Here is an 18,857-nt window from a genome sequence, read left to right as displayed (position 1 = left end):
CTCCGGGTTAACAGTTTTTAAATTTGTGTTATACGTAGTACGTGGTGGGTCTGGTCTCAGGTATATGCCTATAAAGCCTACAATAGTCTACATATATATTTACGTTGTATGGTACACCTACCTACCAATATAGTAGATGCACATGCACGCACGCACGCATGCACGACTAGCAGCAGCTGAGAAGTTAGGAATGCAGTTTTTAATACATCCGCGGTGGCTTGTATTGATAATAATATTATATAATACATGTATATGCTGTTAAAAAGTATTCACAGAGGGTATTTGGACTTAATCCCTTGCGGGAAAATTCCTCGCGTCTTTTGTACTCCGTGTCTGCAAAACTGCAGGTTTACATGCCCGCGCAAAAAAATAATGCACCCATTCTTTTCCTCCATAACATAAATATTCTCACAAAGAAAATAAAATGAGAACTCGTTGTGTTTTGTGTACAATATAGTAACACAGATAGGTACATCGATATATATTATATACATTATACATTGTTAACGGTTTTTACAGTATAGGTATTTGTATAATTGTATCAGTCATACCTAATGTTTTTCTACTCTAGCCGTCGTATACTAACTAAACCTTTATTATAATACATACCTTTATGGGCTATTGGACTATATTACTATTTATTATAATAATTTACAATTGTTCCAACAACCAAATATTTGGCTATCACTAGTCGGTAAACAGTCTTCTTATTCAGATTAGGTTATAGGTTATTCAGTAAAAGTAAATATGATAAAAACTTACTAATTATTGACTAATTATTTAACTATTTAAATAATTAACACTGTTAAATATACTCATCAGTCATCATTCATGTGAGTAAGCCATCACTTATGTAGCCAAACAGAGTCATAATTCTATTATTTATTAATGACTATTAATAATGATTTAGGGTAATTCACCAAGTACGGTCAGTGCTAATTCCCATTTTTGCCTTTAATAATAAATTTATATAAATTCTGATTCTTGGAATTTTTAGTACACACTTAATGATCTTATTGTAATTTTTCAATTCTTTAGATTTTACATTCTGTTAAAGGAGTATCATGTGGCGATACCAGTTGTTAGTTTATCTAAATCGAATTTTTAATGACAATAGTTATTGTATTATTTTGTGTTACTTTATGTATTCACCTACTGAGGATACTAATTTACTATTAAAATAATAGTTTTGAAAGATTATAGTTTTAAGATGACGATTATCATATTAGCATTGATCAATCAACATTTTATATTTCGCACAATTTAAAATATAATAAATATTACATATTGTACATCAGATTGAAATTTTTTAAGCCATTTAAAAGAAAAACTATCTTTATTCCTTTTTAAACATAATTTAATAATTCAGAAACACAGAAATAACTTGTTCAAATATTGATTTAGAATTTAGATTCATCTAAATTTTTAAACAAAGAAAAACGTTTTTTAATAATTTGTTAAAGTTAAATTTATTTAATAATTCACAGTAACAAAAGGTTGGTTCTTGTTTGAATAAAATACAATTTTATCACCACAGGACACTCTAATTATACAAGAAATCTAAATATTTGAAATCGGGGTTCTTAAGTTAGCTTAAAAATTCTAAAATTAGAATTTCAATAAATTAATTTTTAAAGTAAAAATGAGGATGAGCAAGCTTGATGAATCATTCTGTATACACGGGTCACTAAATAAAAACTAATAAATTATTTCAGACGGTTTTCAATTGATTACAAATTGGGATATCAATGTAATAATATATCATAAATGAAAAAACAATTTAAGTACAGCGAAGACTTATTAGAAGTAAATTTCCGAACAGTGTACTTTAATTTCGTCGTCCATTCTATTAATAAAATGTCTTAATTTAAAAATAATAAAATCATATTGTTTTTTTATTGTACATAAAGTATGATTCAAATGGTTATTATAAAATTTATAACCTTGGTCAGTATTGGAAGAAAGTATGAGCTCAACATATTAAGTTCAAGTAACGTAATTGAGTTTTCCACCGTAAATACGACACTGTCCGTCCGACGTTCGGATTTCAATGGAAAAGGAACAGAACCATCAGACGAACGAAAAAAAACCCTCTTTTGCGGATAACAGTACGTGCGTGAGTTTCATATGCAATTAATGCAATTCGACTCAGATGTAGATCCGTAGAACATATTATTATCCTTATTATGTATACATTGCACATAGAGATTTGATAGAAACTGTCGCCTGTCTTTACTGTCTTTTATTATAACTGCTGTCTGCTAATAAGTAATGATGACACGTCTACAGCACTCCTGAGGTCTATACGCCGATCGTTAAAAGTATTTATACGCGTGTGCGTCGTAAGACTGCAGTTTTACGATTTAAAATTATCATTACGTGTGGGATTATATCATTAATATTGTATAAATGGAATTATTGGATAAGGGGTTGATTTTCATTAGTAACTCCTAGTGTATTTTACTTAGGTGGGCGGTACACGATAGACGTAAATCTATAAAATGAAAATTGGGGGGGGGCGAAAAACAGGAGTGAACCGCACTGAGACCTAGGTTGATGTACTAAATTTTTTAACTTTGAAAAAAATTAAGAATAATGGTCTAGAAAAAAGGATTTTAAGAAACTACTCGAACACTGTTTTATCTTTACTCGTGACTCGGCTTAAAAGTATAAACATAAGCTAAAAGGTATCTTGTGGAAAAGTTTATTTTTTTTTAATTACATATTTACTTTTATAAAACATTGTAAAAACTAGTGCATCAAATGACAAATTATAAATGATAATTTATTTTTATTTGAGGCCTCAAATATACATATATTACAGAAAAACCACTTAAACCTCGTTTAAATAGTTACACCTTCAAATAACGGACGTTTTTTTAGCAATAAATTACAAAGTTTCTACAGACTGAACCGTCTGAATAACAATTTCTTTCGAATAGCGGATACAATTTCAGCGACCAAGAGTGTTCGGTATTTAAGTTTCAATGCAGTTGCATCCCAGCCTCCGGAGGCTTGGCACATTAAATATAAAAAATAAAATTAGTGAAAAGGGTCCGGCCGTGTTTCAGGGTTTAATATTATATTCTCAAAACTCAAAAGGGAAAAAAAATAAACAAACCGTCGACGACCGATAATCCGACCGTCAAAAATTTTATGGAATGCGACTGGCGCTGAGTGCAACGTTGCCTTTTCGCCGCAGCGTCAATAGACCGACCGGTTTAGGTTCCATACTGTCGAGCGGCAACGTGGCGGCACGTTCCCCGACGGACGTGCGCCACCGGGGCAGATGGTTTTCACCCGAACAACTGCTCTACGGATGTCCCTAGACATTTCTGTTGTGCAAGTACACATCTCCCCCATCATTGCACATGCACATTGTATAATATAATATTAATAATTATTACTATTATCATATTATAGTAAAGGAGGATGTATCTATGAAGACATCGGAGCACGTCGCGTAGCTCCCGCAACATCAGCTGCTCTATTATTATTATTATTATGGTTTTTGGTGTTTTTCTTCTCTTGGCATTCATCAGAACCAAAGAACTCTACCCGGAAACTACGGTAGTTTAATATACTCTACAGTTCTACAGACTACGGTTAACGAGATTTCGTTAAGGTTATTTTTTCCACTTCTCGCAGCTCATTACACGTTCAATGCCTCAATGCTAGGTGATAGGTATGAATAATATATTTAGAAATTCAGATATTTTAAATCTAAATTCAAATGCACTGTTCTTTAGTAATACTTAAAACAATAACAGTAATATACTATAATACTATATACAAGTATACAACTAGGTTCTATAATATTAAAGTACTATAGGGCATAGGCCGGTATTACAGTCCAATACTCCAATGTATTTTGCTTTATTACAACATTAATTAATAGTATAATAAAATATATAAATAAATACTATTAAATATTTAAAATCAATGTATTATTGATCTACTTGTCAGTTGTCTTGTACCATTATTATGATTTTGTGGGTACTCCGTGGCCCGTGTGACTGCATGGTGCCATCAGTGTTTATTTCAGGGGGTAACTGGGGGGTACTACCCACCTCCGGAGAAAAATTTGTTCGATATTTGTATTTCCTTTTATTATTACTCCTATGGTATACCCCTTCGTAAATTTACAACACCCTCCCTCATCGGGATAGAAGATCTGAAAATAAACATGGCGTATAGTCGCTTTAAGTATGCATTTGTGTGTTTCTAAACAAACGTTGTTTCACTAGGACTACAATAAGTAATAACAACAACAATAATAAGTATAATAACAAAAATAATAACAGTATATAGAGAGTTTGATAAACTCGGTCGTCGGCCGCGCACTTTCTCTCCGCAATACCGCAAAGCGTATTTTTACGCGACTACCTCCTGATTCCTGCCTATTACTATTACACTATTACTTCTATGTAGTCTCTTTTTAGCTCATACCTTCGCTCCTACATATAGGTTGGAGCAGGTCAACGACAGAATGACTCTTACACCGATTCCGGTTACCCGATTATCGCTTTCTTTCTATAAAGTTTCTAATGGAATTGGCGGTGTCTTTTTTTCTCACGACTCATCTAAATATGGAAAAAGCTAATTTTTTAGAATCGATAAATCATTGCAGCTAATTTCATTCAGACAGTATTCAAAAATTATACCATGAACTATGCAAATTTGAATAATTTGATCTTATACTTTTAGACAAATATACATTTTAGCTCCAGTCGGTGGTCCATTTACGAATGACGTTTCACTCTTCAGATTTTATTCGTACCAAACTATTTATAATTAATGAACCGACTATAGTGTAATATTGTTAATTTTAGTCAGCCATCTGCTAGAAACAGGTAAAATTTGGCAAAAATAAATGTTTTGAAATTAAAAATACATATTCACATTTTTAATTTTCAAGTTTATTCAATGGTGTATGAAAATAATACGTGTACTAAACTATTTTTTTTCGTTTTGTTTACATGTTTAGAATTTTAATTTTGAATGCTCTTGATTGGAATTTTGATTATTTATAAAACCATTGAAACTATGAAGTACTATTTAGGTATTATGAATTCATATATGGGCACTGCACTAGTGGCGACTGCCGACTAAGTAATAAATGCGATTACCACTATAGCGATAGAAAGTTTTAATTAAATTGGAATTGCATTTAAACATGTTGCTTCCATGTACGATTGCCTATTTAGATTTAAGTGGATATTAACAGCGTATATGCGGCTTTCAGGCTAATTTAATTAAACGACTCGATTGACTATTCGATTGCATCGTTTTGTAGTTGTTTGTTATCTAGGCCACAATATAATGTTTTTATAAAACTATTGGTTTTATTTTAAACAGACCACAATGCTAATGGTACTTGAATTTAAAAATAGTTGAAATTTTTGTATTTTATATTTTTGTAAACAACATCTGATTATTAATGAGCCATTTGGTCATAATTACACATAAATAATTTTGTGTTTTCCCACGTTCAATTGTTGGTGTTCAAGGCTCCGTATCGCGACCATACGTATTCGAGCAACATAATGTGTACAGATTACAGACTACAGAGTTCGTTTGTGGAAAACAGAACGTGGCAACACTGTGCTCTGTACAATGAATAATGTAGAATTCTGAATGGATTTTTAGTTTTTTCCCCTACCGTCTTCCAGCTGACGATGTCGGCTGTCTAACTACGTGGTAGGTCGTCGCCGTTACCTCACACCGGAGGGCCTATATACTATTATACTATTAAACTCATGTATAGTTATATATTAACTCTATCTACTCCATACTGTAGGCTAGGCTGATTTTTAAATCACCATAATAATATTATTAATATTCAATCGTCCCCTTACCGTATTTTTTTTTTGTTTACTAAATATTATATTCCCAAAACATACCGGTCTTATGTATAATTTATAATTATTTAAAAATCGTCATAGTGTAGTAACACTCTAGTAACTTCTTAGAACACTAGAATAATAATATTGTAAAAACTATTAATACTGAATAATTATTATCAGCCTTGCATTAATTACGTGGTTGACAAATGGCAATTTATTGTACACATTACGTAATACACTGGAATATTTATATTACATTATTGTTTTCGTGTCAACTATTCACTGTTTAAGGTACCACCATAGGTAGATACTGTATATACAGAATAATATGCAAATTGCACTATTGCAGTAGCGTGTTTCTCAGAGGGTTCGAGAAATACCACACACATTAGTCTTATCATCGGGTTGTACGTAGAATGTAGATAATAATATAAACATTATAAACCTTTTTTAATCAGTGACTATAGTGATATCATATATATATAAATGTATATGTCTAATAAAGGATTTTTCAATTTATTATGTCATCATGATTATGGTGGGGCCGTGGGGGTTTGGAATTTTGGACGACGAGATTTATTGAATATTATACTATATAATAAATATTATATTTTAAAATTTTGTAAAACTATACATTTATCAGTCCTTCAAAGAAATCAATGAAATATGTACATCTAATATTAAATTAATGACTTGGCGCCGAAACTCGAAGGCTATTTTTTCTCTTCATCACTAATATTATATAATACACAATGAGAATGAAATGAATGAATGTAATCTGTTCGACTATTTGGACATGAGTCATGAGTTCGTGACAACCTTTGGAATAACTTGGAAGATAACATTATTTTTTCAATTAGATGATTACGATTTACGAATAAACACGCATATCTGTATTTGATTAGTGAATAATAAACATCCAACTAATTAAATTCTAACAGATTCGAATAGTCAGTTATCCAGTAGTGACCGAATTAACATAATATGCTTTAAAATGTATTATTAAGTATCAAATAAAAAATTGTTCGTTAAGTCTGACATTGACCGGTATACAACCAAGAATTGCACTTTACATGCATTTCAAGAGACTGCAATAGTAATACTACTCTAGTGTACGAGTAAAATAGAGAGGTACCTAGAGCTGGTATCCCAAGGTAAAATAGTTTAATATTAATTCGGTTTAATATCATACATTTTGTGAAATAATTAGAATGTTTTTGATTGAATCGCTGTTGTTTGGTAGTATCGTAAAAATTCGTTATTCTTTCTATGTAGAACACTATGTATAAGCAATAATTATGTACATCACGTAACCTAGTATAATGAAATAATATAATAATTAATTATAAAATGACACAATATGTTATGTCTATCATGTTTATCTGCGGTTTATTCGAGTTTAGTGTTTACTTCAGCTATAACCTAATTTAAATAAATAATTGCGCATACGTCGTAAACACATTCTGTGTTTATCGGTATAATAAACACGTGCTTTTATCATTCTGTTGTTTTTTGTATGGAAATCCATTGCGTGCGATACCACGTAGTAGGCAGTGGTATTTACACCGTATAATAAACAAGTAATGGCGTACACGAATAAAAAGTGGAAAATTAAAATGGCCATTTTCAAAATGGAAAATTACAGATTGGGAACAAGGAAACTGCGCAGGATCATAACACGATGTCAGTGAAAGGGTCAAGCGAATTTTAGAAACGAGACTTTTTTTTTTATTATTATTACGTTGCTGATATCTAAGGTTCGCGATAAAAAACAAAAGTAGTAATATTATATTGAAACGCGACGATAATGAATAATAATACGTTATTACAATATTATTATTCGTCATTCTTGCGAGGCCATTGAAACCGATATTGTTTATTGTTACCGTTCTTCCGTAAACGTGTGTGCGTGCAAAGGGCAAAGGCAGTGTACCCAAAAACCGAAATGTAAACGCATTGTTATTTCGACGACGTGGTTTTGTGTATTATTACTATATGGTATCGACCGACGCGCGCGCGTGCTCTCCGCGGCTCCCTATTCGCCGACAGCCGAGTGTAGAGGGGTCCGACACGACTGGCGACGGCAGCGCGCCGGAGGTTCTCGGCTTGCCCGTTCATCGTTGATCGTTATTCGTTGTTGTTTCAGTACGGCTGAAATCGCGACGGCCACTTCTTACCGCCACCGACAAGCTCCGTGTGTTTACGATGCTCGTCCCGCTGTAATTCCGTTCCCAGTTTTTCCCACCCGTTTCCCGACACTCCGACGTCGCCGTCGGTGTTGTTGTCGTTGTCACTCGTATCGAGCGACATATCCGTGAAAAACTTAACAGCTGTGAATAATGCAAAAAGCCCCCATCGTTTCGGCGCAGTGAGGTGTTGTTGTTCGACGTTTCGAAATCTGAGGACAAAACTTTTAAGGGGATACTTTCGACCGTCCGTTCGAATTTCCCCTCGTTCGTCGCCGCACTTACTTCAACACTTTATTTTCGTCCGACGCCATAGCGCGCGCAATATTTTGGATAAACGCCACACACACAAGGTAGAGTGTTCTATTTTATATTTATTTTTCTTGTGCTTCTTTACGAGACGGTTTTCCATTTTTTTCACCGTTTGTACGACATCGATGATCGCTTCGGTGGTTGTTATTATTTTCGTTGTCGGTTGGGTGTGCGCAAAACTGCTGATATCTATTTACGTAACTATAATAGGTAGTTTTCGTGAAGGTTGTTGCGTGGCCGCCGTATAAGGCGTTCCATCTGGTATCACTCATACATTCGGTCGTATGGTGATGTGGACTGTTGCCTTCTCCGCCACCTCCTCCACCGCAACCTTCGCCAACATAACCGGTGGGGGTCCCCAACTCGCGTGTGACGACTTGTGATAGATCGGGTTATTGTGTTGGCAGGATGTGGGTGATAGGGTAGAGACTTTATTTTGCCCGCACTATCGATTAATTCCTAATCACATTGCGTTCGTGTTTCTCCATGCGACGCACACCGTAAACACCGGAAACGGATGTTTACGTTTCCGGTCCGACTACCAGAATAATCATGGATTTATCTTGCATTATATTTCATATTATTTTATGATATCGATGATGTTAAAATTAACGTACACAATGATTATAACGATTGTTTGTTCCTGAAAGTTGATTGTTTATCGTCTTGAAAGGCCTGTTTGTGCTCGGGACGATTTCTTTGTCTACAAGACTAATATTTATTATGAGATATTGGGTGTTTTCTGCGTTTTGACTTCATTAGGCTAATCGGTTTAAGGCGACAAACGCGTAAAACTTGTTTTGTCAGTCGAGGCTTTTATGAAAAAAAAAAAAAAAAAAAACAATATTGATTAATGCTATTATCAGCTGTGACCATTGAATCGTTTTCTTTTTGTTGTTATTGTGCTACTACCAGTGGTCCTGATAGTTAATATCAATAAAATGCACTGAAGGTCTTTATAATATAAAATAACCGAATAAAGCATCATATTTTATTTACAAGCAAATGGGCATACCTACCCACTGAATATTGAAATTGAAATACAATAGTACAATGCTACAATCACGTAGCTCATAATAAAATTATTTAATGTATCTATAATTACAAGTACATATTATATTAATTTAATTAGGTAGCCATACCTACATAAAATTAGTTTGTGATACTAATTAATTTGTATAGACATACATTTTGTTGATCATTGATAATGGGTTATTATATAATCGTCGCTCATAATTATATATGTTTACTTTTAAACAGTGCCACAACTACACCAATTTGGGCCTGTGTGTAAATATAATTAATTGGGCCCCTTCTCTTTTAATTTTTTTTTATCATTTGGGCCACCCCCTCCATTAAATGCTGGGGCCCTGGGCTCATGTATTTGACACACGCAACATACCTGGTTATTACAGCACTGCTTATAAACTATACAATTTAATAATTTAATTAAGTTTCATTTTTATTATATATAAGTGTTAGTTTATATTTTAATCAAACATTATTTCCATTATTTTCCTCTATGATAATTAAGCTGTTTTATTCCCAATGTTTTTATGGAGGTATAATTGTTTACTTAGTGATTCTTTAAGTAAAAACTAGTCATTTTTTTATGGAATATTTATAATTTAAATTTTTATCTTTGTATACAATTAAAAATCTTATGTTTATCTGTTTTCATATAGTATTAGAATAACCACCTCTAATTATTATCGGGTTAAACAATATTTACATTTTCAATTAGTAACCAGACTATTTTTTTTAAATTCTTAAAAAAATATTTTGATGTTCATTTATTTAATATTATGCACAATGTTTATTAATTATGAATATGGGCAGGTACATATTTTAAGTTTTAACTAGTGAATTATTGAAACATTAACTAAAAATAGATACAGTCAATTTATATTCTTTTCTATTTATCCCTATATTCTAAACTTTAAATTTTCATAATTTATAAATCATTAATGCAATATCAGATTTATGAAAATTAACATTTTCAGAATAGTCTTGTGATTTTTACAGTTCTTTATTTATTTTTTGTATCACATTAATAATAAAAAAAATAAAAATCAAATTTGTTCTCGTAAAATGCTTAGCTACCTAGGTCCTAGTTATATATAGCTAATAGCTATTTAGTTTCTGAAACATAGTACAACTCATTTTTTCATGAATTGTTTGATTATTAGATTTATTTGATATAAACTTATGTTTCGTCATGTTAAGTATGTTAAGTTCATAAATATTAAAATAATTTTGTATTTTAATACATCACATATTTTTTAATGAAGTATATACCTATTACCTACTTTATTGATGAACTAATTGTGATATTTATATTTGCTTTACAGATGACTCCATCCCCAAATCATAGACCTGCTGTCTCACCAACATTAGGAAACATTCTAAAATTTGAAAAAAATATCATTCATATGTCAAATGGATGTCCAATCATTCTAAATACTTCGTATCCTTTAACTGAGTCTATTTCTGATAATCCACTCGAACCAATATCCAGATCAATGTCTGATGAAACACCTTCTTGGGATTTGACTACATATGAAAATCGCTTGAGAACATTTGATGGAGTGTGGAAATTACAATTTATAACACCTAACCAAATGGCCAAAGCTGGATTATATTATTTAGGCATACAAGATCGTGTTAGATGTTTGTTTTGTTCTAAAGAATTTGATTATTGGCAACGTGGTGATGACCCATCTGTTGAACATAAACGTCAGTCTCCACAATGTCCATTTTTTAATGATTCCTCAGGTAAATATATTACTAAATAACTATATAACTAAATTTATCATTTTTATTATCTGATATGGAATTTAAGTTATTGATTTCAAGATTATTTTGTGTGTTTAATAACATAACTATAAGTAGCAAAGATAGTAAAAAGAGAGAACTAATCCATTCATTGAATGATAATTTCTAATTACAAAAGCTGCATTAGGTTTTGTTATAAACTAGATACTAGTATCAAATTTTAATATTTTTATTATAAACAAAATTATTTTTTAATGAAACTATAAAATACTTATTTTGTCTATATTAATTTATGTTTTTTAGTGTTATATTGCTTTTATTATTCAGAATGAAACAAGAAATATCTAAATATTGTTGTTAACTATATTTAAAATTTGAGTATTTATTATAATTTAGGTATAATGATGAGTTATTAGTTAACTAATCTTTCCTAAGTTATCAGTAATCAGCTAATGAAGCAAATAAGAACAATTCTATCAGAATATTTTATCTTATTTTATATTAAACTGGTCAGAATGATAATAATCATATCCAGTCATAGATACTGCAATACTAGATTTATATACCTATTGGTTAATGAATATATGTAAATTTAATTCTTTGAGTTTTATCATTTATGGACTTAGCTTCAAACAAATCATTGACTTTAGACTTGATTAGGATCTACCAGCTATTATGAAAAAAATTTAATATAAAATTTAAAAAGGCAAAAAATATAGTTAGTGAAATTGAGTTTTTAAATTATATATTAGGGAAACCTATAAATAAATTATTAATAAATTTAAAATTGTATGATTGATTAGTTTTTAATGTTTTTATTTTAATAATAATAAAGTAAAAGTTGAAGGACATTTAAATTTTATTAAGATAAATTTACAGATTATGTCAGATAATAAACATGTATTATATCAGTACTTTTACAGATTGCTTGAATTAATTAAATATTTAATTGTATTTTTAGCTGGCTATGATGTTTGTGGTCTTTACGGCTCTGCTCCAGCTGATGTCCAGTCTAATAATGAGTCAAAAAAAGTACAAGACTTTTTAGATTCTGTGGGCATTCTGCAACAAATGAAACCTCCTAAGCATAAGGAATTTGCAACGTTGGAAGCACGCTTAAAATCATTTGAAAAATGTTTGATAAAATTGAAACAAGATGTTCAAACTCTATGTGAAGCTGGATTTTTCTATATAGGTAAAATGATAATATATTATCATACTAATTTACCTCTTATATTCATATTGTTTTAATATTTTTAGGCAATGGTTCAAATGACCAGATGTTGTGTTACTACTGCAGTCAAGGTCTTAAGGACTGGGAAGATGACGATGAACCATGGACAGAACATGCTAGATGGTCATCAAGTTGTAGTTATGTGTTATTGAATAAAGGCAAAAATTTTGTTGACAAAGCATGTGGTATGAAAAGTAGTGAAATCACAAAATTCAACACAAAGGTAATTTAATAATTTTCTCAAATACTATTGATGCAATATTAGAAATTTAACTTAAAATTAACTTGTAGGAGTTATTCAAGTTGATTGCTGAACATAAAGATATGTCTAATCTTGAAAATAATATGAAAGTGAACTCGACAAAAAGGTATGTGTTTATTATACAAGTAAAACTTTTTTATTTTAATAAATATTCAAAATTTTTATTCAATAAATCTGACAAGTAGAAATTTGAATCTAGTTAATCATTTATTTTTATTCATTGAAGTTCATGAATATATTTCATAACAACATTAATATTATTACAATATTAAGTTACAATTATTTTATTTGTTTTAATCAGGATTCACATTGTCTGTCAACATCATAAACTGAGGTATTATACCTTGAATTTCTTATTTTTCGTGCAATCGTAGTTAATTAGTTAGTTTTCAATGCACTCAAATTGTTTCAATCATTTTAATAAATTCATAATGTGCAGTTTCATCGCATGTCTCTTGTTAAATTAACATTAGAATACACCATAAAAAGCTTTCTTTTATATTTTTTTTAAGCACCATTTTATTAAATTATTAATCTGTTAATTTGTTAATGAATCAATACATTTTTTTATTATTATTGAATATATTTTTTATTTTTTTGTTCTAGAAAACTTGATCAGTCAGAAATTTCTGATATTAGTCAAATTAAAATATCATCTGACGAAAACCTACATCTTTCTCAACAGCGAGACCCTAATACAATGCCAGATTCTATGTTGTGTAAAATTTGTTATAAAGAAGAAATGAAAGTAGCGTTTATCCCTTGCGGCCATGTAATTGCTTGTATTCAGTGCGCTATAACACTTGAACAGTGTGCTGTATGTAGACAACCATTTACTATGGCAATGAGAGTGAACTTATCAATGAATGAAGAAAAAGGTAAAGATCTCGAACAGTTACCGTGCAGTTCATCACAGTGTTTCGAAGAACAATTAGATCCAATGACATGCAAAGTATGTCATAAAGAAGAAATGGCAGCAGCCTTTATACCTTGTAGACATGTATATGCCTGCGTCAAATGTGCGACAGATATGCACGAATGCCCAGTGTGTACAGAAGGATTCTGTGCCACTATTCAGGTGTACTTATAGGGCTTATAAAATTACCGTGACATTGTGTGGTGTAAACCATTCTAGTCTTAAATTTTAATTTGTTTAATTAATTTTAGCTTTAACAACTTAATTTATAATGAAATATAATAAGCACCAAAGTGGGCTAAATCTTGCTATGTTGTTGTGTTGTTGGTATTTATATTATTCTAACAATGCACAAGAATCATAGTAAAACGTGAGACTGATTTCCTTAGAGGATGTTATACAATGGTTGTTATCTCTATCATTATATAGTAAACTTATAATCGGTACAATTATGTTATTATTTTTATAAAAGTACATTGACATAATATTTACTTTTTAATAGTTATTCTGAATGTAAGTGTAAACATAAGCGTTTTAAGACATATACATGTAGAAACAGGTATGAAGTCCTTTTATGATAATTTTTAAATCAAATTGTTTGAATATATTATATAATCGTAAAGCTGTCATAAGTTACTTTTAATTTTAATTTGATTATTTTTATTTCCATATTTTGCACTCGGGTTGAATGAATACAGCAATTATAGCTCTTAAAGTAGATACTCTGATGTACAGTTTCTTTGTAAATAAACATTTTTGTTTTCTTTTGATTGTTGCTAATAATAAAACAACAATTATTTAGTGTTTTAACTATAAAAGAATAATTATAGAATAAAAATCTGATTTTAAAATTATGAACTATGTGTTATTTATTTTAGTATACTATTACAATATTAATTAAGTATTTTTCTTAAATCTAAATAATAAAAAAAGGTATTATAATATATATATATATATACATGTATATATGTTTTTTGTCAATAATTTATTCTCGCCATCTATGTCCACAGTTACAGCATTTATAGAAAACAGTCATAGGTTCATCTGCTGATCTAGTTTGAACTTGTAAAAAGTATGCTCTGCCATGATTACATGCATTACAAACTACATCAATTGAATCCACATTTTCCCATGCAGCTTTGCCTCCCAAAACTGAGTCTATTTCCTAAAAAATATAATTAGATTAAATTGTTATACAAAGTCTTAGTATTTAATAAAATTGAAAAGATTGTATGTAAAATATAATAATTGTTGTGTTCAAAACTTTGCATACTACATTGGTACAAATGCATTTGTTATATTATTGCTATTATAATGGAAAATTGATTCAATGAGACTCATTGAATATTGGTTGATATTGTTGACAATGATTTGATTGATTTAAGGACTTAAATAAAGACCTAAAATGTTCTAGCAGTTTTTGGACCTAGGAATACTTATTGCTTAGTATGTGGCTATTGACTTTTTTTTTGTAGTCTGTGGGTCAACCAGATCATTGGAAAGTTACAATTTAAAAAAATATATATACATAATTTTTATTTTGTGCTATAACTGTTTAATGATATACATTTTGGTAAGCGTATTAAATATATTATAATTTATATATGTATTTTATCAGTAAAATTTAAATAAGTTTTTTGTGTGGTGCTCATAGTATTTTGTTCAAAATTTTATACCTGGTTTAAATACTAGTACTTAGCTAGCAATATCGTGGTTCCTAAACTTTTACGACCACAACACTCTTGAGAAATAGTTTAAATTTCGTTGAACCCCCTTTTTTAAATAATATAAAATAATCGAAATATAAGTAATATAAAAATAATTTTTTCAATAATCACATACATCTTACAGAAATCTTGAGATTGTCCCGAGGAAAATACTTGGTCTAGACGTTGCAGGGAAAACAGACATTAAAATTTCAACTAAAAATAATTTAAGTTGTCGAAATACCAAACCAATTCGATAATAGTAACATTTTAACCTCTAAGATTAAATTATTTGAAAAGAAGAATATTTTAATAGTAACTACTATAATACATTATTATAGAGATAGAAATTATAGAATGATAAACTTATTAAATATAAAATATGTAGTACAGTATATGCAGTGGTGTGGCGAGTATATTTCGAGCTCTAAGCAAAGTATTTAAATAATGATTCGCCCATTATACCTCTCAATATAATAATCTAAAACTGTATGGTAATTTAGAATTTTCATTATAGGACATAGCCCATCAACAATTTAATATAAAAAAATTCTATGTTAATTAAATATACATTTATCCACACAAATTTTAATTTTTAAGCTCAAAATACATTTCTAGGGCTAAGTAGTTGCATTATATACTAATATCACAGTTTTATTATCATGGATTTAAAAACTAATATTAATAATATTACATATCTTAACAAAACAAACATACAATTTTCATTAAACATTTAATTTAAACTGTAATAGTATTATACATATATATATATATATATATATATATAAATATATAATTTTTGCTATATTACAAATATGGTAAATAAAAATAAAAATTATATATAAATAATAGGTACAGTTTTAAAAATTGTATGTTTTATTATAATATCATATTTTTATGAACATTCCATTTTTAAAATTATAATACAAAATAATTGATAAAAATTAAGAATGCAGTAATTAACTGAAATTAATTAAATTAGCTTAGTTTTTAAACTTTTTTTATTTACGTACCACTTAAGAATATTATCAATTAGTCGCGTACCACTAATAATTAAAAATGGAACGATCCAAATTCAAAATTGTATTGTTAAATACATTTATTTTAAATAATAAAGCAGTAAAACATTACAACTACACTACAGTATAATTATTTTTTATTTATTAGTTTTTTTAAAATAAGATATGAATTAAATAATTGAATGGGTTTATTATCCAAAACGGCCCTCCGCGTACTACCATGTAGTCTTTCGCATACCACAGTTTGAGAACCGATGAGCTACAGTATCTAGAGTGTATACAAAAACCAATATAGACATACAGTTCAGCAAGAAATTTAATTATGGTATGTATGGAGAAAAATGAACCATCAATAGGATCATTAAAATGAAACTCAGGTCTTAAATCTTTATAAATTGCTAAAAAATTGTTTAGACATGGGTAATTTAGACTGTAGTAGTGATAGACTTTATATTGAATCAAAGCTGGCTTGGTTTTGACTATGTATATACCTACTAACCTAATCTATACAGTATGCTAAAAATTCAGCCTGTTAAGCTAAACACAATAATTCAATTCAATTTTGTCGTGTTTGATTATGTAGTGAGTTTATGAGAATCATCAGTACGGGTGAAAAGACAATAAATATATATTATATTATTTAATAATAATAATGAATAATTTTTACTTTTAGTTTGTAAAATGATCGGGAAGCAAGCATGACATTTTTGATTGCTGAGAAGTATGGACACACTTGACATTTTTGTCTCATCTCGCCCATATACTCGTCTAGGTGAAGAATATTTGAACAGTTTGGACAAAAGTCAATATAGAACATGCTACTTTCGTTTACCACTTTGCTACTCATTTTGAAAACAAAGTATTTCCTTTTATAACAATTAAAATACAATGTGGATTTGTAATACAGTTGTCTAATATTAACAGTTAACACACAACACACTAGAGTACTAGATACTAAAAAATTGAAAATGTATATTTTAACGTAATATATACTACAGTTAAGACAGAAATATAAAAAATTAAAAACGGTTTATATCCATTGATCTTATACTAGTATAATATGTGTATTATATGTATTGGTTTATATCACTCACCGAGATGATAAACAATATAGATAACAATATTTTCATCTGTCAGTGATATCACCACCATCTATTCTCTGATATCACTGTCTACATAGCAAAATCTGGCCGCCGAGATGCCTTATTTAATTATTATCACGAACTACTACTTGTTATATTCTCTGTACTTTGCTACTAGGTATATTATGTACTATGTAGAATTTATTAATAGGTATATTTAAAATGTTCATAACTCATTTTAAAATGATAATATCAATAAAATTATATGTCATTGTTTAAATAATATTCTTACCTTTAAATTTGATAATAGGTACTCTAATATTACTCTAATATTAAAGCTAACGTCACAAAGTGTATTCTGCTAAACGAAAATTTGTTATAATGTACATTAGTAAGACAGAGACAACACATGCGGGTATGGCGTCGTCTTAATAATTCATGTGTTTTTTATCTAGTATTTATAATTAATGGTTTAATATTACATTAATATATTAATTTATCCAACCAATTATGAAAAAGATGAATTCTAACTCAAACGTACAATAGCAGTGGCGTAAACTGGGGGTCGCACGGGGTCGCACTTGCAACCCCTGAAAATATCAAAGGGTCGCAAGTGTATCTTTTTGCGACTCCAAAAAATCACGATTTCAGTTTTCAAAAAATTGAAATATCAATATAATAATAAATTAACTAATTTATATTTTGAGAACCAATGTTTAACTTTGTTTTGAAGCACTGGAATTATTATTATATTTATATCCTTTCCACAATTATTTATAGTTTTGTTATTAATCATTTTTTATTATTATACCAATATGTATATTTATTGTGATCGGCCGACTCGAGTCTCAATGGTAGCTGATAATAATTACAGAGGCCGCCGATTACTACTGCAGTAAATGATATTATTCCTTCAGTAAAAAACCAAGGCTCGGCAAGTTAATGGTTTTTTTTAACTCAGTTAAGTTGATATGCGTCAATAAGAAAAAGTAAAAGTTAAAAGTTTAATACAATTTTTGGTTAACTCAGTTAGATATTTTTTTTTATTCGTTACCGTACTTTATTTCTTATCAACACACAACTAAATTATAGACTATAATGTTTATAATTCAAACAACATACAGTATTTCTATATAGTATGTGTTTTAATTAATAGTGTTTAATTGTGTTTTATCTAACAATAGTCATCTAAATAATAGTTAAGGTGCCTAAAAGCTGAAAATAATTAATTTACATTATTAAATAAAGTCTTTCATACAGATATTATTTGTGTGTTTGTAATTGAGTATTAGTGTATTTTTTAATAAAGAACCACAAAATATTTTATTAAATTGATAACAAGGTATTTAATATACATATTAAAAACAGTTCAGTTGTTTATATCATTATATAAATTCACAATGAAAATATTTTTTGACAAAAAAACGACTAAAATAGTGAATGTAAAAAAAAAATAAATTAACTTATTTCTTAAAATGAAAGATAAATTCGTTAACTAAAAAATAAATTTAGTAAGTTA

At 29.3% G+C, this 18,857-nt stretch overlaps 2 protein-coding genes across 3 annotated transcripts; one reads left to right on the top strand and one right to left on the bottom strand.

The window, feature by feature from the left end:
- The first annotated feature begins 7,939 nt into the window (after window positions 1–7,939).
- On the top strand, window positions 7,940–14,389 carry LOC113553059 (putative inhibitor of apoptosis). 2 transcript variants are annotated; one of them, XM_026956185.1, is made up of 7 exons: window positions 7,940–8,385; window positions 10,696–11,119; window positions 12,081–12,314; window positions 12,380–12,576; window positions 12,645–12,721; window positions 12,917–12,949; window positions 13,222–14,389. In XM_026956185.1, the coding sequence occupies exons 2-7, from the start codon at window positions 10,696–10,698 to the stop codon at window positions 13,703–13,705; spliced, it is 1,449 nt and encodes a 482-aa protein (XP_026811986.1). In that variant the 5' UTR covers window positions 7,940–8,385; the 3' UTR covers window positions 13,706–14,389. The 2 variants fall into 2 exon arrangements, with proteins under 2 accessions (XP_026811986.1, XP_026811987.1); XM_026956186.1 differs by lacking the exon at window positions 12,917–12,949 and having other exon boundaries at window positions 7,941–8,385.
- A 55-nt stretch (window positions 14,390–14,444) lies between these two features.
- On the bottom strand, window positions 14,445–17,103 carry LOC113553058 (DNA-directed RNA polymerase III subunit RPC10-like). Its single transcript, XM_026956184.1, has 2 exons — window positions 16,924–17,103; window positions 14,445–14,696 (listed from the first exon to the last, which is right to left on the bottom strand). Exons 1-2 carry the CDS (start codon window positions 17,101–17,103, stop codon window positions 14,517–14,519), a joined length of 360 nt encoding a protein of 119 aa, XP_026811985.1. The 3' UTR covers window positions 14,445–14,516.
- Between the last annotated feature and the right edge of the window lie 1,754 nt (window positions 17,104–18,857).

The sequence above is a fragment of the Rhopalosiphum maidis genome, chromosome 2, assembly GCF_003676215.2.
Source record: "Rhopalosiphum maidis isolate BTI-1 chromosome 2, ASM367621v3, whole genome shotgun sequence".
Taxonomy (NCBI): domain Eukaryota; kingdom Metazoa; phylum Arthropoda; class Insecta; order Hemiptera; family Aphididae; genus Rhopalosiphum; species Rhopalosiphum maidis.
The sequence above is the reverse complement of the archived record's forward strand: the minus strand, read 5'-3'. Positions and strand labels throughout refer to the sequence as shown.